Consider the following 23,109-nt stretch of genomic DNA (forward strand, 5'->3'; position numbering starts at 1 on the left):
TGTTCCTTGGCTAGACTTTGGCATCGAGCTATAGAGCGAGGAGGTGATCGTTTGAGGAATTTTGCGCGGAAACAGCGTTCGTAAATGGTGGACGCAGTGAGGGTAGCACCTGGCACAATGCTGCAGTGAAGAGGCATTTATAGTACATATTGGAAAGAAAACGTATGCCTATCCAACAGACTGAGCTTAGTTATAGATAGAAGTAAAGCAACAGCCCCTTGCAATATTTCCCTGCTGGAAACTATTCTGTCAGGGGCAAAGGCACCTACCAAGGCCAGTCTATTTGCCTAGAACATACATCTGAGAAACCAAATCCCTCATTAAAGTGAACCATTTCGACGGGATACAGAAACCGACTGAATCTGATCGGGATTAACATCGAATCTCCTGGGTTCCTTCTGGCTGAGAGACTCGTATCATTCTCCACAAGTGAACAGAGCTCCAACACACAGGCGTCCAACCCATCCTACCATAGATATCTCAGATCATCCTTACCACGGCTTATCTGACACCGGACAACACCCATTGACATCCACGTGGTGATGAATCCACTAAGAAAGGTCCCTTCAACATGCCATATCCGGTGTATCACTGCCGGCCTCTACACCTTGTTTCCTTGCTACCTGGGAAGGATGACTCCCCGGAAGCACCCCGCAAGTTCTCCAGCAGAGCGGTTTCGGGGGCATTTCCGACTGCTGGAAATCACCCATTTATCACGGCCTCGGTAAAACTCCATGAGTCTCAGCCTTCAGGGTCACAGGGGGTAAATAAACATTATATTGAATGTCACTCGCCATCAAGTAACACGAAGTACATCAATCGAATGTGCACGCTAGTGCAGGGTTCGAACCCAACCACGGATATTACTAAAAAAAATGTTCGTTTGTCGACGTTGTGAATGTCATCGTGGTCAGCCAGGTAGCATCTCGAACAAGTCTCTTTATGCAAACTACCATTCAGATGTTCTCTGCCAGGGTAGAACGGTCTTCAATTAGGAGCCTTGATCCGGGACTTCATCTGAGTTCCGAAAACCCCACTGGAACCCCACCAAATGGAATACTGTTATATTGATCTAGACTGGAGGACTTACTTGTACTCGTGGACCTTAAGCCCGCCATCTCAGTGGGACAATCCCGGGGCAGCAAGCTTTCGGGTAGCGTGGCACATGCACGCAGAACGATGCGAAGGGCTTGCTCACAAGCCACAAGCCAAATGTGGCGGATCAAATCGAAAGCTCTCGTCGTGATCAGTGGCCTTCAAGGAGAGTGATGTTCAATGCTTGACAAAGGCGGACAACTATCAACGTGAATAGAGAAGTTCTAGATGAAAATTGAGATGAAATTATGAAGCAAATTACTCAATCCAATTGTTTAACTAAAAAACCTCGAACTTTTTCGGTCACAAGACTAGCCAGTTAGCGGCTCGTCAGAGGCGTCGTGTCGAGGCCCTGCTTTCGGTACGTATTGGGACCTGGAAATAACCCACCACCACCTTGGTAGACGCTCATCCGGACTTGGACACGACTATCTCTGCTCTAATATTTGCTAAGGCACAGACATAAATCGTGTTGAATCAGAGGATTACTTGGGACTGTGGAAATTGACCCCACCCCCCAAGTTCCAACACCACAGCATCAAGACCAGACCCCAGACCCTCCACTTTCTCGCCCGCCTTGTGGATGTTCTACCTGCCAAAACTCAATATCTGGCAAGGCGGAGGAGGGCTCTGGGCACAGTCATAAAGGAAAGGATCTCCCCCAGCAACATCTCCCCAGTCTTTCCATCCTGCCATCACCTCTTTAACACAAGTTGTATCATTATTCTAAACACCACCTTCACCCATACCAACTACCATGGGTCTCGGAGTCCTCGAGGATAGGAAGCTCGAGCATGTGCCTGGCACTGCTCCCCTGAATGAGCTCGGACGTGAGGATCAGAATATTTCCGGGATTGATTCCGGTCTGCTCAAACATGATGCCTCCGGCCAGATCGTCCTGGTTCCTCAGCCCAGTGATTCGCCCAACGATCCTTACAACTGGCCACGAATGAAGAAAGAGCTTTTCACACTCACTTTCGCATATGGCTGTGGTTGCGTGGGAGGTATGGATATCCCATCCGATAATTTTTGTTTGTGCGTAGATTTGGGACTAACAGCTTTTGAACAGCCGTTGGACCTCTTTTGGGAGCGGCCTTCGTTCCTCTCGCAGAGGAATGGAATGTTTCTTTGACAAATTTCATCACTGGTGCCCAGGGCGGTGTCATTGCAGCTATCGCTATCGGATCTCTTCTATTCAACGCCTTGGCAGTGAAATACGGCAAACGTCCAGTCTACCTTATCACATCCGTGGGGCTCGCGGTCACCTGTTTCTGGGCCGCCGAAGCCAGGTCATTCAATTCTTTCGTTGCCGCACGTGTCATCCAGGGTCTTTGCATGGCTCCCATGGAAGCTCTGATCCCTGCTTCGATCGCCGATATCTGGTTCGTCCACGAGCGTGGTTATCGCACAGCCGTATTTAATCTTGGCGTCCTTGGTGGTATCAACTTGGCCACTCCTATCGGTAAGAAGGTTTCCTATTTCTTTTTCTGGACTACGAATTCTAACGTTGGAACAGCTGGTGCCATAATGGAAGCTAGTAACTGGAGAGTCGTCATGCACGCTATGGGTGGTGCTTTTGTTCTCCAGCTCATCTTGACATTCTTCTTCATGCCCGAGACTGCATACCACCGCACCGGTGTCCTTAATATCGATACCGGAAAAACCAACGTTGAGACCGAAAAATCGGTCGCAGCCGACCATCTCGAGACTCCAAGCGAGAAGGGAGCGACAGCCACTCCTTTGCCGGCAGACAGCACTGCTTCCGAACCAAAGATGTCATTTGCACAGGAAATGAGGCCCTGGTCCGGTTACGTCCACCACGTTTCCCTCATCTCCACCATGGTTCGTCCATTTTTCCTCCTGGCTTCACCTGCAGTCGCGTGGGCAACCCTACTTTTCACCACCTGTATTTCGTGGCTCGTCGGCATCTCGATTACACTCTCGCAGATTTTCTCTGCCCCACCATACAATTTCTCCGTTCGCTCGGTTGGTGCGACCAACTTGTCGTCATTCGTTGCGTCCGTCATCGGAACCATGATCGCAGGTCCACTCATCGATGGTATCGTCAAGCGCATGTCTAAGCGTAATAAGGGTATCTTTGAGCCCGAATTCCGTCTGCCAATCATGGTGACATATCTTCTATTCACCGCGACTGGTTTCTTCGGCTGGGGTCAAGCGGCCTACAAGCAAGACCCATGGCCAATTCCAGGTATGCTCCCAATCCCTATTCTAGTAATATTTAAATCACGTATACTAACCCATCAACAGTCGTTGTCTGCATGGGTTTGATCAACTTGGGAGTCCAGCTCGGTACCACTGGTGTCGTAGCCTACGTTGTCGATTGCCATCGTGAACAGGCTGGTGAAGCATTCGCTGCTATGAACGTAAGTTTTCCCCACCAAGCTTTCGATTACCCTGATCTAACTCGTCACCACAGTTCATCAAGAACATGTTCGCCTTCGGCATGACTTTCTATATCAACAACTGGATCGCTGTGCAAGGTGTCCGTGACTGCTTTTTCACTATTGGAGGCATCACCATCTTCTGCACCCTTACCACCATCCCCATGTAAGTTTTCTGCACCAATCTGTCTCAAATTCCACTCTTACTAATCTCATTTCTCAGGTATATTTATGGCAAGCGCAGCCGAAGCTTTGTTGCTCGACACAACATCGCGAAGAGAGCTTTGTAAAGGCGAGATGCATATATAAATAGAGGCTGATATCCCGGTAAAGGAGGATATTTAAAGTGGCTTGCAGTTTAGATTGTCACTCGAAGGCTGCATCCTAAATTGATAATCCTTCACTGGTACTACTACTGTTAGATCTCTCACTGTACACTCTCGGCCAGACTAATAACCTAAAGTGCACAACTAAAGGCCATGGCAAATTGTCCGTTGGCTTATTCGTTATCCGGTGCATAAGTAGCACGCCTTCCTGAACTCCCCCATCTCGTTGGAATGCAACCATCTAAAACAGTCCTTCGCAGCATGGGACTATCAATCTTCGACGTGGGATGTGAGGCAGAGAACAAGATAATCGATCCCAAAAAATTCCGAACCGCCCTGGTTTCTTCGTAACGTTGTACAACTAGGGTGCACAGACTAGCCACAAGACTCCCCGAGGGTTTGAGTTGAGACTTTCAGATGGAGAAAGTACTCTTGTTCAAACTGAGGTGTAAGTGAAGCTCATGATCTGGACGCTGTTAAAGCTGGGTTGCTGTTGGGCAACACGTCCTTAGGCACGTTCGTGGCTGTCTCCCCGGTCGTTCAGCCAGGGTTCAGTAATGTGTAAGTTCTTCGCTTCGATCAGCCTACACTTCTCAACCATACTGGTAGTGCCTGTTTTCAGTTGGAGTTTGGTGTGACTTCATCAAGATCGATATCCCTCTGTCACACTTGCCCCACTTCCATGGCACGGGTGGCAAGGCTGTCTCAACTGACAACATGAAAAAATAAGCCCCACGCCAAAAGCAGAGGTTGGTGCCGAGGCTTCGACATTCATGGGATCACCGAACATGAAAAAGCTTGGGCAGCTAGTCAGCCGCTCTTCTTGGTCTGTGCTATCTCGACTTCGTCTAGTTTTCGGTTTTCTTCCTCCACCTTTCTCGAGAACGGCACTGCATCCCATGCTGGGTCTACTACTATCGAGACGTCGCGGACAATCTCACACAACGATACATTTTTAATGGCTAGGTTACACCAAACGCCTCGGAATCAAAAAATTGGAACGCGAGCATAGGTGATTGCACAACCCGCGAAATCCTTGTGAAGCGAGTATAAAAGACCCTCATCAATCTCATAATCGAGCGAATCCCACTGCATATCTTGAACTAGTCGCTGAGCAGCAGCGTGGGCTTCATCTGAAAAAATGAGCACATTGGGGTCTCTGTTTGCAACGATCATGGTGTCGTCCTAAAGAGTTTGGCGGTCGATGAAGAAATGGAAATTGCGGGAGGCCCGTATATTGTTGCTTTTAGATCCGTAGGATGTCTGATTCAGTGCCATCGGCGTCGTTTGCCCAGGGGAAGACCTGATAGTGGACAAAATCCAGTTCTGACAGGTCGTCCATTGAGTCCAGTTCGAGCTTGAGCGTCTCCTCCTCGAATGAGGCTAGCTTGGCGAGAAAGTAATACATGCGCCGTGCAGCGGTGATTATCAGCAACTGTCTCAGGCCCCCGTGAAGCGGTATTACTCATGCTCTCCGTTGCTTGCTACTTGTATTTCGACAATCTTTGCATGTTGGTGGGATGGACTAGGTAAACCGTACGGCGGTATTTTCTGATGCAGAGCAATAATTGAGAGTGTTGTGTTGAACTCCCAGATGAAAGGGCACACAAAGGCGAACGAAGTCGTCAAAAGCCGTTGAATAGTAGTCCTGAAAGACTTAGCTACGCAGCACTGGAAGCGTGGGCGACCTAAAGGGACAGACATGTCGCCAATAGGCGATGACGCTACGAGAATTAGGGTGCTTTGTAACCACGGCTCGTCCAGAACCCCAAGGCTAACGAAACTCTGAAGTACTCTCCACTACACCTGAAATCCCACATACCTGGTAGGATAGACGCTAGCACCACCTAGGTACGTGATGTAAAGGAGGAATACACGAGGTGTAACCGAAGTTTGAACGAAATATGAATGAGATATGAACGAGATATAAACGAGTAATGGGACTGCCTCTGATGGAAGCCTTATCAGTTATTACTCACTAGGGCAATGCAAGGCCGGGATTTCTTCTAGATAGCGGTAGATTCTGCTTACGACAAATAATTAACTCCGTGAGTCGAGGACTAACTCCAGCTTAAAGTCTCTAGTCAAAAGGCAGGCTTTGGACAGTGAAGAGTGCGAATCTGGAAGGGGTATTTAGACGGCTAGCTAGTGGGCGGGATTGAGAAGGCTGAAAACCCCTGAACCTTCGCATTGGGACCCCGTTCGGGATCCGCTTGACGTTGCGCTCTAAAAATCGCACTTGTTCAATGCATTGGTGCTGTAATGTTCTAGCATATTACAGAAGTCAGGTATGATGGATTTGTGAATCATTAGAATATCTGTTTACGTTATACAGTGTATATAAACCCGAAATGTGTCGTAAGTCGTTAGTCTCGTCATTCGTGTCAAGGCCGTAGGGCTCTTGCTTCTCCTTGTCCTCGTCTCTAGGTGAACGGCGTTATCGCTTGGTCTGACTAGTCAATCGCTGGAAGTCGTCAAAAATCTAACTAATAACACAAGATTTCTCGCAAGAAAATCGCACTGTAATAAATCAGGGTTAGGACTCGGAACGAGCATAGGCGGGAACGGCTGGAGGAGAAGGTGGGGCATTGGTGACCGGAGTCACCGGACGACTTTCTTCATCAACACTCGATTTCCTGGATCGTGTAAACCACCGTGATGGACTCCAAAAGTCACGGTATCTTTGAGCCTCGCCGGCCAGCTTGCCCAGCTTGCCCCATTGAGACCATGCTGCGTGAACAATGATGCCCACCAATTCGAAAATGCAAATAAGTCCGATGAACCATCCGACGTTCGGCTTGACAAAAGGAAGAACTTTGGGCAAAACACTTTCTTCCATAGAAAAAACGCTTGCGGTCAGCGCTATGGGTGACACATAAAGCATCATGATCCACGAAAATCGTTTGCTTTCCTGGGCGAATTGGCTCTGCTTCTTTCCCAGTTCAAGAGCGGTCGTGCTCAGTTCAAGCTGTTCGTTGCTTACGGCCATTGCCTTCGCTGTGATTTGACTTTGTATGGCGTTTAGCCGCGCGTGAAGTTCACTCTCATACTGACCACAGCTGTGTACTAAGTTGCTCAATTTGAACTCTAGTTGACAGAGGATCTCAAATGTTTTGTAAACCTCGGCCAACAGCCTGTGCCCTTGAGGGAATCGTAGCGAGCCATCCCCACAAGCCTCATGTCGAGAGCAGAATGGCTCGTAGGCCCTGATTGTCCCGCCGAGGACCTTACACATCCTGTCCGTAAGATGCTTAGTCTTGAGCACCCAGGCAAGAGACTCGTGGATGTCCAGTGTATTCCTTTGCTCGTCTGAAGACTGAAATCGAGTTGAGTCACTCATTGCATTCTCATGCACTTCTTCGAAGGCTCGAATACGCTCGGTAAAGTTCATCACCACGTTTTCCCATTCTCTCCGTGCTTGTTGAAGGCGACGCGCGAACACCGCCAAGAAGTAAATTCGCGGGTTCCAAATAGGCTTTCCTGCGTCTTCAACCCCATAAGTGAGAGCATCTGGGCACATAGTATGATCTTCGAGATCGCCTTCCTCATCCACAGATAAATCTGCCCTATCGTCCTCAAGAGCGTCCGCTTCGTTCTCGGTTGCATCTTCCCTGTCTTCATCATTCGCGTCGAAGTAATATGTGTCGATAAAAGCGTATGCCATCCATCTAACCTCGTCTGAACCTGTCACGGTGCAGGAGATATGTGCTTCATGAAGCCAGTCCGAACTTGTCCCTTTCGGCCCATCTAGGGAGGGCAAGTTGTATGACCGTCGCAAAGTCTTCTTCTTGTTGTCTACTCGATGATCTCCCCGCCTCGGGCTGTTGATCTTCAGAACGAAAAATGGGAGATGGAAAGCTAACTCAAATGCTGGGAATGTTCCAATGTTGACACTCATTTCCAACAAGGCATTGAAGTCAAGATGGTGATATAGCGCATTCCGTAGGGCGGGAACCTGATGAGGAGAGGCAGTCCATACGACTGCGAAGATAGTATATCGATCCAAATCATTGATATACACTAGCCGCCGGTCTGCATCAAGTTCGAGGGAAGTAGTGCCATTAGTCATGGAAGATATCGGTGCGACGGATGAGGACTTTTGGTCTTGAGTCTGGTCATCAATGGGAGCGTATGAAAGAGCAGACGTGTTCAGCGAGCTTGGAAAGCGAGGTTTCGAAAAGTCGAGGCATAACCCATAAGCAGTCAGTGCTTTGCAAGCCGCACCTGGTACAGCACTCTTGTTTCTGTAGTTCCTGTCGTCTCGCCACACAGCAGGACGCAAGTCTCCATTTTCTTGAGCGATACGGAGGACATCAAGACTCATGCCGGAGGCGAATGATTCCAACTTGACTGCACGCGGAATCCGACCAACAGGGTCTGCAGGGCCCCGCATAAAAATTTCGTAAATGTCATTTTTATCTTCTTCGCCCAGCCTCGCGCGGGTTTGCAAGAATGAGGTGTTGTCTGATGTGAGTGAGAGATCTGGACGCTCTCTCAAGGCCACGGGCCATCCCTCGCTGCTTACTGCTGAACTTGACTCAAAACCAGAAGGTTTTTGACTATGGCAGTCACGCCTGCGTCGCCTCTTGACCCTTTTGGTCTTATGCCGGGATCCCATAGCTAGAGCCAAATCTTTCGCATGGTGGGGTATATTGGACCAGGATTCTGAATGGTCCGGTGAGATTGCGAGCGATCTCACGAAGAATGCATCAGGGAGAATTCGGAGGGAAACTAACGGCACCCAGAAAGATATATGTCATTGCCGATCAGAGCCCGCAAACGCTGCAATTCTCAATAGTAAGACCTCGGTAATATGACTTCCTTCATTCAGGTCGCACAAGTGAAGCTAGTGTTCAGATTCACACCAAACAGAAGACCCCGACGGTTGGGCCGATATTCAAGGCACCCAGATGAGGAAAAGGCCACAGCAGTCAACGTGAGATCGTAGTGGTAGGGCACTGGCTGAAGAAGGCATCCAAAACCCAACCCTCATTTAGGGCTCCAAAATGTTCGTTTAGCCCCTGGAAACAGTCGCGTTAAGTCCTAAGCCACGATTCGGGCAGCAGAAGATGAACAGACATGCTCATGATAGGAGCCACGAGGATTAGATAAAGTGATGCAACCGTAGGATTGCAGCGCGTTGCCTTTGGAGTAGATTGAATTGGAATGGCAGGCGCAGGGAGACACCTGGGCGAATTCCAGGCATCTGCCACTACTGATTGTACCTCGATGATTGATGGGAGACTTGGGGTAACCATTCTGGTTCAGTCCCATGACCATGAATAGCGGCTTCCAAGGTCGCTTCACTGGAAGAGTACTTCTGTTTGGCGGGAGATTTAGGAGTCGTCAAAGCGCGACAAAGTTCTTGATTTGTTCCTCGGAACCTGAGAAGAGTGCAGATCGGGCGAGATTGATGTCGGGCGAATCATGATTGATTTGTAGCATCTATCATCCGTTGTGGGTAGGTCATGGAAAGATTTCGATGCAGACTAACGGTGCGCCCCAGAGGTTCGGGCCATACCCACATGAAACTCGTTTTGCATCCAGCTAACCGCTTGCGTGTCTGAGAGAGTCAGCTGCCTTGGTGCCTCGAAATCAATCAATCAGCGTTGCAGGCTTTACCTAGGATCCTTGAGAACGGGGTCTCGTCGGGAAGGGTTGCTCGAAGTTCGGAGGCCCCCGGTTGCCACATATAATTGGTCCAGGGGCATCGAGATTGTTTGCTAAGATAGCCAGGCGGCCACACAGGCCCTTCCCTACGAAGCATTGTGACAGAGAGGGGGGGATTGCTACGGGAACTCCGATTCTATGCTAGTCTCTTGCAACGATGCCGAGCACTCTCCTACAGGTCTAACGTTTGGTCAGAGCGAGAAGATTCAAATGGGCCAAACTAAGAGGCCGAACAGATGGCCGATACAGCCACGTTGATCTCGAGGATAACAAGGATTTACACGCGGCGCAGTGTAATAGAACGATTCAAGAACGATCTCTGACAGTCACAAGGGTTCTAGTGGGTAGGAGACTATTCTTAAACATTTGATACCATAGACTCTATTGGGCGAAGTGGAGTTCAGCGTCGTGCCTGGCTTGAGGCATGGGAGCCTGTTTCAACTACCATCTACTCAAGTGATGGTTTACGCTTCTGGAGAAGGCTGCCATAACCTGCCAGCTAACATCATGCTGGATCATCCGCATCGTTGTCAATCCTCAATTCTCTTGCTATAAGTCATCATGTCGGGACTTATTATTTCCTTTGAAAGCCAAACTCTGAATCCTGAACAATATTCCGAAATGAAACCAGGTCTCTTCTTGACCCTACCTGGTGTAAACACTTCCAATCTTAGCAACTGGCCTCTTCTACCACCTCTGATACTCCTTGTTCTCCTGCCTGTTCTACCACCTTTTATTCCATCTGTTCTACCACCTCTTATTCTATCTCTTCCACTACCTCTTATACCAACTGTTTGACCACCCCTTATATCAACTGTTTGACCACCCCTTATACCAACTACTTCACAACCCCTCATAAAACCCCTTATTGTTATTGACTTATCAAGCTTAGTGTGTTTAAAATGCTTCAGTGCCGGCCTGCTCCCTTTGGGACTCATCGTTAGGTTATCGAGGCAAGATGATGTCGAGAGTTGAGGAGAGTGGAGAAAACGTATGGTGTTCGGGATCTGGCGTGGTTCTCGCTTTCGACAGTACGCCATGAAGATTCCACGCCGGCCGCTGAAAGCTTCGTTTTACGATTTTCTCACACTCGCAATTGCTACACCTTTCGTGTCTGCAATGAGGGCATTTATTGCTTTGTATGGGGATCGGCGTCTGCCCGCAGCGGCAGCAGGTGTACACAAATGCAATGCCTTTCTTCTTTACGGTCTTGGACGGTGGCTAAGGAAAATTTCAACAGGTCAACAGAGGCTCTATTTTCAACATTTGGGTCGCAATTTCTCGGCAATCCGTCGTATCCCAAAGACTCACCATTCTCATGCATCAACGAACCTTCAGACAAAAGGTCAGTGTTCGCAGTTATGTCCCAAAGCACAAATTTCCGCATCGCACAGTGTTTTCTCGAGAAGGGGCCGGTAGAATTGACCGGGGACTGGGATTTTCAATACACCGTCTGGATTGTGGGGTTTCGTCTGATTATCGAGCAAAAGCACACCAGGTCACCTCCCTCCGTTGCGCTTGGCACACTGATTGTACGCGGGAGTATTTCGTCTACCCGGTATACCGCAATTTTCACTTAAGTAGTGTCTTCGGTTACGCTTCTTTTATGCAAATCATGCGACACTAAAGTTCTTCATGGCGGTGACATTACATTTAGGCAAAGGCACCTCTCAAACGACAAAGTTACTCGCTGAGCCGCGTGGAAAGAAGTATCTGTAATTCGGAAAGAAATGATGGCGGGAAATCGCCATGAACCACCAAACATCCTGTTCGCTGCACAACGTGTGCACCAAGTGTTGGCAACGTCTTTCGCAAGGGCTGCATAAAGGAAATTTGCATTCAACCCCCCACCTTTCCGTGGACGACAAGAGCCTTGACCTCCATCACCTTAGCAAAGTATTTCAAGATCGGAGCTTCTGCGTCTCGAAATACAGAATTGAAACTCCACTTTTCCCCCATATCTCTGCCGTTGGCAGGGCACCCTCCTGACAGAATGCTCGACGATCTTGAGGGCACCCCAAGAACAACTGCCAGCATACATTGGAGATATCTGGAATACTGACACATTGTCATAAGAGGTCAAGCTTGAACAGCTTCTGCAAGTAGCAGGCTCGATGCATTGGGTTAGATAGTTACCTGTTCCTGTGGCAACCCGAGGCACGGACCAGGCAAGACACACAGACCACCATCAGAGGGCCATCAACAGATGTATATACTCGCCTTGCGCAACTGTTGATCAAGGACATCGACGAAACGCTTGAACTGAGCTGACAGTGGCCTGTGCAAGCTGGTCCAAGATGACTCCCGCGAAAGGGTGTAAGGCCTTCGCGACCTAGAGGAGGAGAAGCACACCCATATTTAAAGACAAGTAGTGGACCCGCACATCGGAATTGTATTTCGAACCTCCGAACAAAACAGCAGCAGAAGCATCGTGTCATGTTATCGTCGAAGCTACCAAAAATGCGGTGTACTTTGAGGTGGGGCGATGCAGTCCCTGCAGCTTACGAGTTGGAATTCTCCCCCTGCCAGATATGTTGGGGAGACGCATTGCCAGTTCCCCGGTGCATCCTAAGTGGCCCGTCCGGCATCTATCCAGAAGTTCTCTGATACGAGATAGCCTCTTCCTCGTCTCCAACAGTAATCCCTATTGGGTACCGTGTAGTCAGAACAAGCCAGAACCAATATCATGGGAGGCCGCAGTCACCGCCATCGAGACGCTACCGCCCTCGAGGTACTAGCGCAAGCTGTACATCGAGCTACAGCACTGAAACTAGACATGACGTCTGGAAGTCAACCTTCCCAATACTACCTAGGTACGAGGTAGTCAACATTCACACACCTCAACCATTTCTCCTTATCATCTACGAAGGAAGGATCAGATGAGAGCTAAGATATCACCCATCAAATGAATGATAAAGATCAATCGTAACCAGTATCCACGACGCGCTGCTACTGCTCTTAGATCCCTTAGCGATATGTGGTTTGAATCATTTTGGCTGAAACATTTCATGCAGTGTACCTACCAGGTCAAATAAAGAACCAACCAACCCCATCCACCGAACTCTTGCGTCAGACTTCCAAACCTTCTCTGGTCCATGGTCCAATCCTCAAAAATCATCCTCCGGCACGTACGAGGTCGTGGAACTTCAATCTCGCCTATCAACCTCGACAAGATCAGCACGCAATACGGATAGTCCATACCTGGTGCTACTTGAACACTTAAACCGTCACACACCCGACAAGCGAACATCTCTGTCCCACCCGGACGAGCAATGAAACCGAGATCCAATCTCCAGAACTCTCTCAAATACGCTACACGACGCTGAAGAACACTACTACATCACTGCGCTCAGCTCAGCTCACACTGCCTGAATCAAACGTCAGCTGCTTTCCAGACAGCTACTACCCCCTACGCTACCACACGGCTGCCTGCTGGACTTTTCCTCTTATGAAGCTGTGAGAGCTGAGCCAGTTCGAATCCAAGGTGAAAGATAAAACTGTACCGGTACCACTTGCGTGCATGGACGTGTAACTACCCGTAACGACTGCGACTTGGTCCAATCATGGGCATAATGCAGTTAGTCCAACGTGAAAAATCTCCAGTCCTGAATTTGAAATGGTGATCAACGTGAAATTCATTGCTTGGTTTTGCTTGTAACTCATAGCTCATAGCTCATAGCGCACTACATAACTAAACACAGGCAATTGACCCGCTCAACTCACTCAACATTCGTGACTATTTCCACGCGCTCAACCCCGCCCAGGGGTCCGCCGCATCCTGCCCACCGCTTGGCGGTTGACCATGGCCTGGTGGAGGCGGCTGCTGCTGCTGACCCTGCTGCGGCGTCGGCTGTCCATAGCGATTCGGCGGCGCGTAATTAGCGTATCCGCCTGGACCGCTCGCCCACACGCCGGCTGGATTGGGTGGGTACTGTGTCGCGGAGCCGCCGCCTGGAGGTCCTGGCGGAGGTGGTGGGGGGACGTAGTTTTGTGGGATGTTGTATGGTGCTGGATAGTTCTGATATGGGCCTTGAGGTTGGCCGGGCATTTGCGGGTGTGGAGACGGTGATTGATAGGGGCCTGGCGCGCCCGTTTGCGGGAAGTTGTATTGTGGGTGCGAGTACTGATGGGATGGAGAGGTAAAGTTCAGTGGTGTGTGGGAGGTCGGTGGATGGTGTTGGGTTGGTGGTTGCTGAGGGAAATAGTTGGTTTGTGGGTTTGGGGGAGGTGATGTTACTGGAGAGAAAGCGTAGTGTGGTTGAGGTGGCGGTGCATTAGACTGTTGGCTTGGAGATATTACTGATCTTTCGGGATATGCCATGGGATTGTAGCTTGTCGAAAGAGGTGCTGCGGCTCCCTGTGAGAATGGGTGTTGAGCGTCGACGGGAGAGGGATTTTTCGGTTGTGCAGGGGCTTGCAGCTGTCCAGAATACCCGTTCGGCACAACAGGAGCAGGTGAGTGACGAGGTGGAATTGTAAATCGAGGATCCGCATTGGTGATTGGGTATGATGGCGAAGGTGGTACTGGAGACCTGGAAGTCATGATTTGTGGCATGGGTGGCAATGCTGGAGGCTCTCCCTGTGAAGGGGATGTTGATTTGGGTTCCATGGACAGCCGATTCATGAGCTCCTGCATCCGTTTCTGTTCTGCAGCAGCTTGTCCTCCAGCTGCAGTGCTTTTTGCTTGTTCGATCTGATGTAGAAGCTGTGCACCTTCTGCTCTTCGATTACTCACGAAAGAGTCAACATTCTTTTCCAAGCTGTCCACACTTTCTTTCATCTCTGTGTAGAACCCCTGAGCTCGAGTGAGGCCTTGAGTGAGATCTTCGTGAGCATTATAAACCCTCCTGTATCTATTCAAGACACCATTGCGCCCCTTCTGAATCGTGTCATATCGTTGCTGATCTGACCGGACACGTTTGTCTTGCAATAAATCACCATATGACCTGGTCAGCTCTTTCAATAAAGAAGATTGCTTGTGCACAGTCGAGATCAACCTGTTCTGGTGCGATCGAAATTTTTCCAACTCCGCCTGGAATAATTGATTTTCTTGATTGGCGATTGCTTTCTTGTTCAGTATCAGCACATTGGAGATATCGTCTGTATGAACTTTCTCTTTGAGGTCTTTCAAAACTTGTGTCCGCTCTCTCTTGACGAGATTTAGTCGTTTCAGAAGATCTTCAACTTTGGCGATCTGGTCAGCCACAGATGGACCGCCCTCGCTATAATCGTCGTCAAGAAGGGAGCCTTCCTCGGCTTTGGGTTTGCTCTTAGAGCTGGAACCATACTTGATGAGGGCTTGCTGGTAAAACACGTCGACTTCCCCACTTTCTGCCGCATTTCTCATTTCGTCGAAATCAGTTTCATACTGTCGTGCCGTGGCAAACAGCTGCGAGTCACTTGCCGCAGCCTCATCGACCGTATCTCGGTAGCTTTTGATATCTGCTCGTAATGTTGATGTCAATCTGGAACTCGGTTGCTGTGTCCACTCTGGTCCATACTTTGATCTCATCTTTTCACAAACGCTTTCCTCCATGTCGAGTTGTTTGGTGCTCTTCGCTAGGCTATCCACCACACTCTGTTTATCCCGTTGGAGTTGTTCGAATGAATTGTGAAATGGTTGATGGTTGACAAACTCCTGGCACCATCTTTCAAATTCCTTGTCCACGCTCATCTCTTGATCCATCCCACCTTTGAGCACGTTCAAGCTATTGGGCAATTTCAGGTAATCAAGACTTGCAGCCATTTCACCGTTCGCTTGTTCCACTTTCTCCGCCTCAGATCGTATCAATTTTGCCTTTTCTTCATCATACATGCTAGCGGATTCGGTGACTGAGATGGGTACGATCTTTTGAAAGATGTCGGGTCCGATTATTCTTTGAATGTCCTGTCCTTGATATAATTCGGACAAAGGTATAGCTTTTGCCGCAGCTACTTTACTCACGGGAGCCAAGGAAGCTTCAGCCGGGACTGTTTTGTGGTAAATGAAATCGTTGTCCTTGACGAGGGACGAAAGTTTTTCTTGTACGGTTTCCATCTGCCTTTTGGTGACATCTTGCATAGTGGAAGCTGTCTCTGGGCCGAGGGTTGAGCTCGGTGCTGGATTGGATGGAAATGCCTTTGCGAGAGTCAGAGCCTGTTTGCTCGACTTCTCAGCTAGTTGCAACCGAGCGATCGCGGAACCCTGTTGGTTCTGTTCTTCATCTGTCAGAGCTTGATAGTACTCAGCCAGAGAGGACAGATGTAGAGCTTTGATCTGAACCAGTTTCAACCACGCCGAGTTAAAAACACCTCGAGCATGTTCGGTATCAAGATCTTCCTTGGCCTGGCCAAACAGAAAATGGGCCTGGGCGGCCAATTTGGCAAGAAGACCCGGTTTTTTTGCATCTCGGATTTGTTTCTCGAGGAAGATCTCTTGCGCCTGGGCCAGTGTGATGTGGATCATGGTCTTGACACTTTCCCTACTTAGATCCGTGGAAGGTGCGTGCAGGAAATTCTCGTTAATGTAGGTGAACATGCCGGCGGATGCTTGGAAGGAGTGATAAGCAGTCTTGAGGTCTTTATCCTCGAATCTGTTCTGAGCAGCGGCATGACACGATAGAACAGCGCTGATGTTGAAAATCACTGAGGCTTTCTCGAAGGCAAGACTGTACTGGCTCGTCGGCTGGGTGGTAAAAGCGTCGTACCAGGTGAAAGAAATCTGGAAGGGTCCGGTCAGGAATTGTCAAAGTATTGACAGATGCGAACTCTTCCATACCTTGATGTGATTCTCATCCACCGGGAATCGCAGATCCAGTAACTCAAGCTGGCCATAATATCTATACAACAGATCCCGACCGCTTGCACTATCGGCACCTGCGCCCCTCATGTCCTGTCGTAACCGGTGCAGGGTATTAGCCTCTTCGGCATACTTCTCGGGATCATCGCCATAGGTTGTTCGAATGTAGTTCTTTAAAGGTGTGGCCCAGTCGATCTCGGAGGTCTGCTTGAGAGGGCAGCTGATCATCGGAGCCTGTACCATCTTGGCAGGTGTGACCAAGAATAGCCAACAAGGGGAGGTGGAAATGGGATAGAGATGGAAACAAAGGATGCAATTCAATCCATGGATAAATAAACGGGTATAGACATTTGGGGAAACCTGGAAGCCTAAGCGCCGTGCGGGAGTCCGTGTGATAGATGGAGATGGAGCAAGCAAGCAAGTACAACTGAGCAGCCTGAGACCACCACTAGAGGAAGACGTGGGGCAATCCAATTGTAGAGCGGCGAATACAAGAGGCCTCGGATAGATTGCTGTTTTGGTTCTTTCGCCCACCGTAGTCACGAGGCTGTGCTAGCTCGACAAGGCTGAGTTATCATATGATTTTCACGTGCCACTGGCAGAGGAACGCGGCGGTCACTGCCATAACGAATGCTGCGTGTCGGACATACATATTTCCTGATGGCAACAATATCGTAGTGCCCACGGGCTGTTCTATCAACTCAATGTACATTTCCAGGACTAATCGAGTACATGGAATAAATGGTGGAAATCGGTCTATTCATTTCCGACGCTTCATCACCTTGACGGCCATTTCTTCTAAGCCGTCTTTCGCCTCACCAGAGGGCAGGATGCTGAGGGATGCAATTGCCTTATCGGCATATTCTTGCGCCAGAGCACGTGTCTGCTCGAGGCCATCACTATTGTTTACAATATCCCGAGCCTACAAACCAAGCATTAGCATAAAGTCAGACCTTGGCAACCCGGACTTACCTTTTGCACATCTCCTTCCTGAGAAAACTTTCGGCCGACTAATTGACCTAATTCTGGGTGATTTCTCCAAGCAAATAGTAGAGGGGCGGTCGCAAGGCCTAACTCGAGATCTGCACCAGCGGGCTTGCCCAATTCTTGCCCACTGATCGTATAATCTAGCATATCATCCACTAGTTGAAATGCGAGACCCAGATTCTTCCCATATTGATAGGCAGCCTCCACCACTGTGGGTGTGCATTCGCCTAAGAGTGCTGCGGCGCGACAGCTTTTGCTGATCAAGCTGGCCGACTTGAGATATGTCTTTTGAAGATAGTATGTGATGGTCTGCTCACTCCATGCCGGGTTCTTTTCGTCTGATGCGGTGTTCTTCAGTTGCATGAATTCTCCTTCTACCAGATTGGCAATAACAGTAGCCAATAATTCAATGACTTCGGGGTCTCTCAGCCGTGCAAGGGCCACTGATGCCCGGCCAAGCATGAAATCTCCAGCAAGAACAGCCATCTTGTTGCCGAACGTGGTATTTGCCGACGGAGCCGAACGACGGGTCTCGGAGTGATCTATCACATCGTCGTGGAGTAAAGAGGCGGTATGAATGAGCTCTGTGATCTCCGCTAGCCGTCTTTGGGCTGGAAGAATGGTTGTGTCATTTGGAAAAGCATATTGAGCATCATTTGGGTCGGTGAGAGGAGACGCAGGTTGGTCGGGGTTTTTATCGACGAGAATGGTGGGAGAGGAGATGGAAGCATCTATACTGCTTCTCGAGAACGGTTGGGCATCATACCGCGGTTGTTTTGCCGCAAAGGCTGTGGCCTGAGACATGAGAAGAACAAGGAGAGGTCGCACATGTTTCCCTTCACTCTGTGTGTAGTACTTGGCGACCGTAGCAAGCACAGGATGACCCGAGCCTAGTAGTTGTCGAATGTTCTTACTGAGAAAGCTCAATTCCTTGCCGACAATTCTCAATGGGTCGATCGTGATGTTGGTTGGGGAGGGCCTCGTGGGCAGGATATCCGCGACCGTGTTCTGGATCTTCGAGACAGCAGCCGCCCATGCTGACGGATCTTTTCCTTTCGAAGAAAATTGTCTCCTAGATAACGCTAATCGAGGATATTGAGTTCGTGATATGCACCAGGGACAAATGGCAGGTATGGTGGTACTTGCGGTCGCAGCTGTTGTGGAGGAAAGGCGCGGACGCGGGCGCATTGTGAAGTCTGCGAGGGTTAAAACGAGAAGAAATTAGATGGCCATGAAGTAAAGGGGTGAGCAATAGTAATACAAGCAGGGCCTCAGCTGCATTCAACGGTGCAAAATGAGTGTTGGTGTTGGTGTAGGTGTAGAAGTGGAAGACGGGACAGCGATGGGAAGCTCGATATATCGATGAGTTCAAGTCCATCCATAATTTTTTGACAACTCCGATGGTGACTTTGCACTATTGGCTGAGACCAGGTTGATAGTGGCTAAGCACCACTCATAGCTGTTGTTATCGGTTAGTCAGCTTGTTAGCGTTCCTTAGCTCAGGAAACGGGTGGACAAGGATCACGGTGTGGACGATACGCTCCAACTTGTCTCTTTCCCATCAATCCTCCTATGCATTTCCACATAATCACCATTTCTATGTACGATATCTAGCTTTTTATTTCCAGGACTTGAGGGATCAACACATGCTAAGGAAAATCCATATTTCAACCGTTTCTATGTAGACGGCGTGCTCTTGCCCGACCCTGCCTGGTCGTGTCGTCCCAAATGTCGTCATTATCATGTCTATCTTCTAACCAGGTTCACATTCCTCTCCTTCAACCCGAATACGTCCAGAGCCACTATTCCAAACACATCTCACCCGAGGCATGGTTGAATGCTGTCGATGAGTAATTGTGGTCTCTTTCGCCCTGCTCAGCTTATAGACTGGCCTAGGTGCCATCTGATGGCTCATCCGGGCTTTTCCGGGTTCTGGTCCCATGACTCGCGAGTCAATGTATCCGTAGTCCATCCTGCACAGCTCGACGTAATCTGTGTCGAGAATCGTGCCTCTGATAAAGACCGGCCGCTTGTTGCCTGTCCGCTGAGCTCCAACGTCTATCACTTCTCGTGCTGCTCTGTCAATGAATATTCATGTCAGAGTTTCGCCTGCCTCGTCCATCCATTTGCGCCATTCCTGCCACTCTTGATAATTTGCACTCGATTTTAGTCCAGTATATCTCACCACTCTGAAGTCACTAACTTCCTCCCATGGCTGCTTAGTCGGTTGGTGCTCGCCTCTGCTAGACCCTCGTAGAAGCCGACGTGCCACCCCATGCCCATACCCACCGTCCCATCCTGCCTTCTTCATCAAACTTTCCACTGTTTCCTCCTTGCTCCATCCTTGTTCTACCGCCACGTCGGGAAGATATGTTGCACCGTGCCTTCGACTGCGATGTGTAAAACTGATTCGTAATCCGTGCGTGCCCAAGGTCCAATCCATGGCATCCCGACAAGGTTCAAATTCTGCAAGCAAAGTTAGAGAGCATGACAAGGCTGGCAATAAGGAGGCTGGTATTGGCGAAAATCGTGTATCATCAAATGCAGATGTCAGGGCGTAGGAAGAAAGGCCGGAAGCCAGTGGAAGGGCTTCGAAAGTCCCTATACAACCACGGAGTGACTTATGACCAGAGCGAGAGAGAGTATTCCATGTGATGAAGAGCGGGAATGTGTCAGTCACGGACAAGCGTGAGGCGTAAGATGGTTGGGCCGACAGTATGGATGTGGTACTGGATCTTGCCGTCGCTTGTGAACTGGAGGAATTTGACGAGTTGAGGGAAGGTGATGAGGCCGAAGAGGATCTGGAAGATGAGGTCGAGGCCTGCAGTCGAGAGATACTGGGATTCTGAGGTCCGGTAGCTGGCGCATTTCTGCGTTGAATGCGTTGTTCCTCTTCTTGTCCTCGTGCTTCATCGTCTTCATCTTCATCTCCTTCCTCATCTGACTCGCCGTCAAGTGGGTCTAGTGAAGCCTTGCCCTCAACTGTTGCCTCCGATGTCCTATCTTTGGAGGGGTTGTCACGTTGTATATATTTGTCATAGACATCAAGGACCTTCTGTAGGACCGGTGGATCACGATGATCAAAGCTGGCTGAGAGCACTTCAAAGCAGAAGTAGCAGTGGGCAGGACTCGCCATTGGTTACAGCGGTGCAACCAACGGCTCTCCTCGATCTGAGGACTGGGTCAGAGCAGACACAAGAGTCAAAGTGCCGTGATAAGGATGAGGTGCGCTTAGAGTGATCAGGATAGAGTTGATCTGAAGCAGTTCTCAGAACGAGAGCACAAGACCTACAGAGACATGAATGAAGAAAGCAATACAGCAGGCAGAGAGTAAGTGAGTGACGGGATGAGGAGGTTGGCGGTAAGGATCCTTATATGCGAGGTGTAATGAGGGTGGCTGATTGACACTCGCAGCCTGCGCCTGAGGCTTCGGTGTACCCCTCGTCCAGAGTGGGTGGATGTGACAGAATGGAGGTGGAATCTTGAATGACTCGGGAGTTCAGCATGTGCTACTCCGTCTTCAGAATACCATTGCGCCGCCTTAAAGTCACGGGATGCCCAGCATCTGGGATGGTGTTTGAGATAAAAGCAGCACTTAGTCCCTCCGTTTCCTGCTGTTCACGATGAGGTAGCCACACTGCATGAGAGTACAACCTAGGTAGGTGGGAAGGGATGGAGATTTTATTAGAGATTTTATTACCAGGTTCTGAGGGATTCTAGCTTCAATCCCACCGCTACGAAATCCAGCCCCGCACAAAGACTATCAAAGAGTCCGGCCAACTGGTCTTTAGCAAGGTCAAGCCATCACCATCTGAGCCGTTACACCACATGATTTGAAGTCCTCAGTCTCCGAACCATGGAACCAGCTTATGTAGTACAGGCGTATTTCCGAAAATCTCTTGTGCGGACACGATTCTCAAACATCTCATCCAACTGCCGGTAGGTTCGATTTTTCATCTCAGGCAGCTCCAGCCAGAGCACCACGCCAGCGATAGCAGTGAGGCCTGCAAAAAAGAAGCCCGTTTTGCCTCCCCAGTTGAGTTCATCAACGTTGAAAAGGTATGGGACGAAGAAGTTGAAGGCCCATGAAGCAAAGCCGTTGCACAGGAAGCCGATACCGTTGGCTTTTGCTCGGAGGCGGACCGAGGAGGTCTCGGCGACGATGATGGGGATGACTGGGCCAGCGCCAACGTTGAAAAAGAAAAGGATCAGATTAATCATGATGCCCATGTACCACAATGCAGCCTTGCTGGTAGGATAGCAGCCGGCAATACCAATGCTGATCCATACCGGGCATAGGAACGCCGTGCAGCCGATAAGTGTTGGCCTCCGTCCCGCGAGATGTGACAAGAACCAGGAAACCATGATCCCAACCAGGGCCAAGGCGCACGCCACCTCAAGGACTTTGATCGCGTTGACCGGAGACAGTCCAGCAACAATCATAAAGTATGTTCCGTTGGCCACAAACGAGATGCCGTGGAATTGCTGTACAATACTGGCATACAGAATGATGCGTGTCCGGCGCCAATTGTGGCCCTTGAAGCACTCTAGGTATGTGGCATCACTTGACAGTTGCTGCTCCGCTTTCTCGTGGTCCAGAGTTTCTTGTATGGAGATGAGCGACGACTCGGCCATCGTCGGATCGTGGAGCCTTGTCAAAGACTTTCGGGCGGCTTCAACCTTTCCACGTTTGAGCAAATAAACAGGACTTTCAGGGACGACAAGTGCAGCCACCAAGGCGGCACCAGCCATTGCCCACTGGGTGGCGAAACAAGTGCGGTAGGACACCAATTGGAAGCCGATGGTGATCTGGCTGCCAGCCACGAACGCGGCGATCATTTGACCGAAGACCAAAAAGAACTGGAATAGCGACAAGACAACGCCTCGGAGCTTTGGGTGGATGATCTCCGAGTTATAAATCAAGGAAGTGGTTGCCATCATGCTGAGACCGATGCCCAGAACAATCTTTCCTGCCAGGAAGGCTCCGCGGCGGTGCTCTACGCTTCCACTGAGGTCTGAGGTGAAGATGACAGCGACTCCCAGCGACGTAATGGCAGCACCAGCCATCATGGAGACTTTACGACCAAAGCGATCGGAAAGCCAGCCGTTCAGCACAGAGCCGATCATGAAGCCGATCTGCATGAATGCATTCCAGAGGGAGAGCCAGAGAGAAGGCAGAATATATTGCTTGCCGTCGAACTCACCGTAGGTTTGGCTGCATACAATGTGAGTTGACAAGCACAAAAAGTACGGGACTTGAGGAGACAGGGGCCATACAGAAAGGCAGGAATGGCTGTAACCACACCAACGATGATTATATCAAATCCGAAAGCCATGGGACCCAAGGTCATTAGTATGCAATTGATCATGACTTTTGGGTTTGCCTTTAGTGCCTGTCGAAAGGTGATATCGGTTGAGCCAGGGACATCGACGCCCTCGACATTGGTCTTCTCCATCATGTCCACGGTGATCTTGTTGTCTTGCCCCATCATATTTGAAGGGAGTGAGGGTGCGATGGCTCAGTGCCTCTTCAGGAGATATTGCCGTCAAAAGGACGATTGTAGTTGTCCCGTGTGATAGCAGAAAAGGCACAGATGGAGTGACAGTGGGCAGCGGCCATTATTATACTGTAGCTTTCAAACACATTTCGATTGCAGCACGTCGATCGTAATGATTAACTTGACCCTCGCGCAATGATAAGCCGATGTGTAGTTCATGACCCGAAACCCTACTGACTAGCATTGTTCCCGACAGTATCAACTTAAAATGACAAGTCCTTAGCGAGGATCGAGGGACTTGTCCTCCATGACGAGCTGAGCTTGGAACAGACTTTGCTCGGCACTTTGCTAGG

At 49.6% G+C, this 23,109-nt stretch overlaps 5 protein-coding genes across 5 annotated transcripts; 1 reads left to right on the forward strand and 4 right to left on the reverse strand.

Moving 5' to 3' along the window:
- Nucleotides 1-1,852: 1,852 nt before the first annotated feature.
- Nucleotides 1,853-3,787, forward strand: LTR84_010545 (uncharacterized protein; the record flags this gene model as incomplete). The annotated part of the gene is made up of 6 exons (XM_064854081.1): nucleotides 1,853-2,099; nucleotides 2,165-2,557; nucleotides 2,612-3,304; nucleotides 3,364-3,479; nucleotides 3,533-3,663; nucleotides 3,721-3,787. 6 exons carry the CDS (start codon nucleotides 1,853-1,855, stop codon nucleotides 3,785-3,787), a joined length of 1,647 nt encoding a protein of 548 aa, XP_064700307.1.
- Nucleotides 3,788-6,359: 2,572 nt separating this feature from the next.
- Nucleotides 6,360-8,441, reverse strand: LTR84_010546 (uncharacterized protein; the record flags this gene model as incomplete). The annotated part of the gene is made up of 1 exon (XM_064854082.1): nucleotides 6,360-8,441. The coding sequence occupies one exon, from the start codon at nucleotides 8,439-8,441 to the stop codon at nucleotides 6,360-6,362; it is 2,082 nt and encodes a 693-aa protein (XP_064700308.1).
- A 4,788-nt stretch (nucleotides 8,442-13,229) lies between these two features.
- LTR84_010547 (uncharacterized protein) lies at nucleotides 13,230-16,514 on the reverse strand (the record flags this gene model as incomplete). The annotated part of the gene is made up of 2 exons (XM_064854083.1): nucleotides 13,230-16,193; nucleotides 16,251-16,514. 2 exons carry the CDS (start codon nucleotides 16,512-16,514, stop codon nucleotides 13,230-13,232), a joined length of 3,228 nt encoding a protein of 1,075 aa, XP_064700309.1.
- Nucleotides 16,515-19,350: 2,836 nt separating this feature from the next.
- LTR84_010548 (uncharacterized protein) lies at nucleotides 19,351-20,394 on the reverse strand (the record flags this gene model as incomplete). The annotated part of the gene is made up of 1 exon (XM_064854084.1): nucleotides 19,351-20,394. One exon carries the CDS (start codon nucleotides 20,392-20,394, stop codon nucleotides 19,351-19,353), a length of 1,044 nt encoding a protein of 347 aa, XP_064700310.1.
- A 731-nt stretch (nucleotides 20,395-21,125) lies between these two features.
- LTR84_010549 (uncharacterized protein) lies at nucleotides 21,126-22,750 on the reverse strand (the record flags this gene model as incomplete). The annotated part of the gene is made up of 2 exons (XM_064854085.1): nucleotides 21,126-22,473; nucleotides 22,536-22,750. The coding sequence occupies 2 exons, from the start codon at nucleotides 22,748-22,750 to the stop codon at nucleotides 21,126-21,128; spliced, it is 1,563 nt and encodes a 520-aa protein (XP_064700311.1).
- Between the last annotated feature and the right edge of the window lie 359 nt (nucleotides 22,751-23,109).

Source organism: Exophiala bonariae (genome assembly GCF_035927105.1).
Source record: "Exophiala bonariae strain CCFEE 5792 chromosome Unknown scaffold_45, whole genome shotgun sequence".
Taxonomy (NCBI): Eukaryota; Fungi; Ascomycota; class Eurotiomycetes; order Chaetothyriales; family Herpotrichiellaceae; genus Exophiala; species Exophiala bonariae.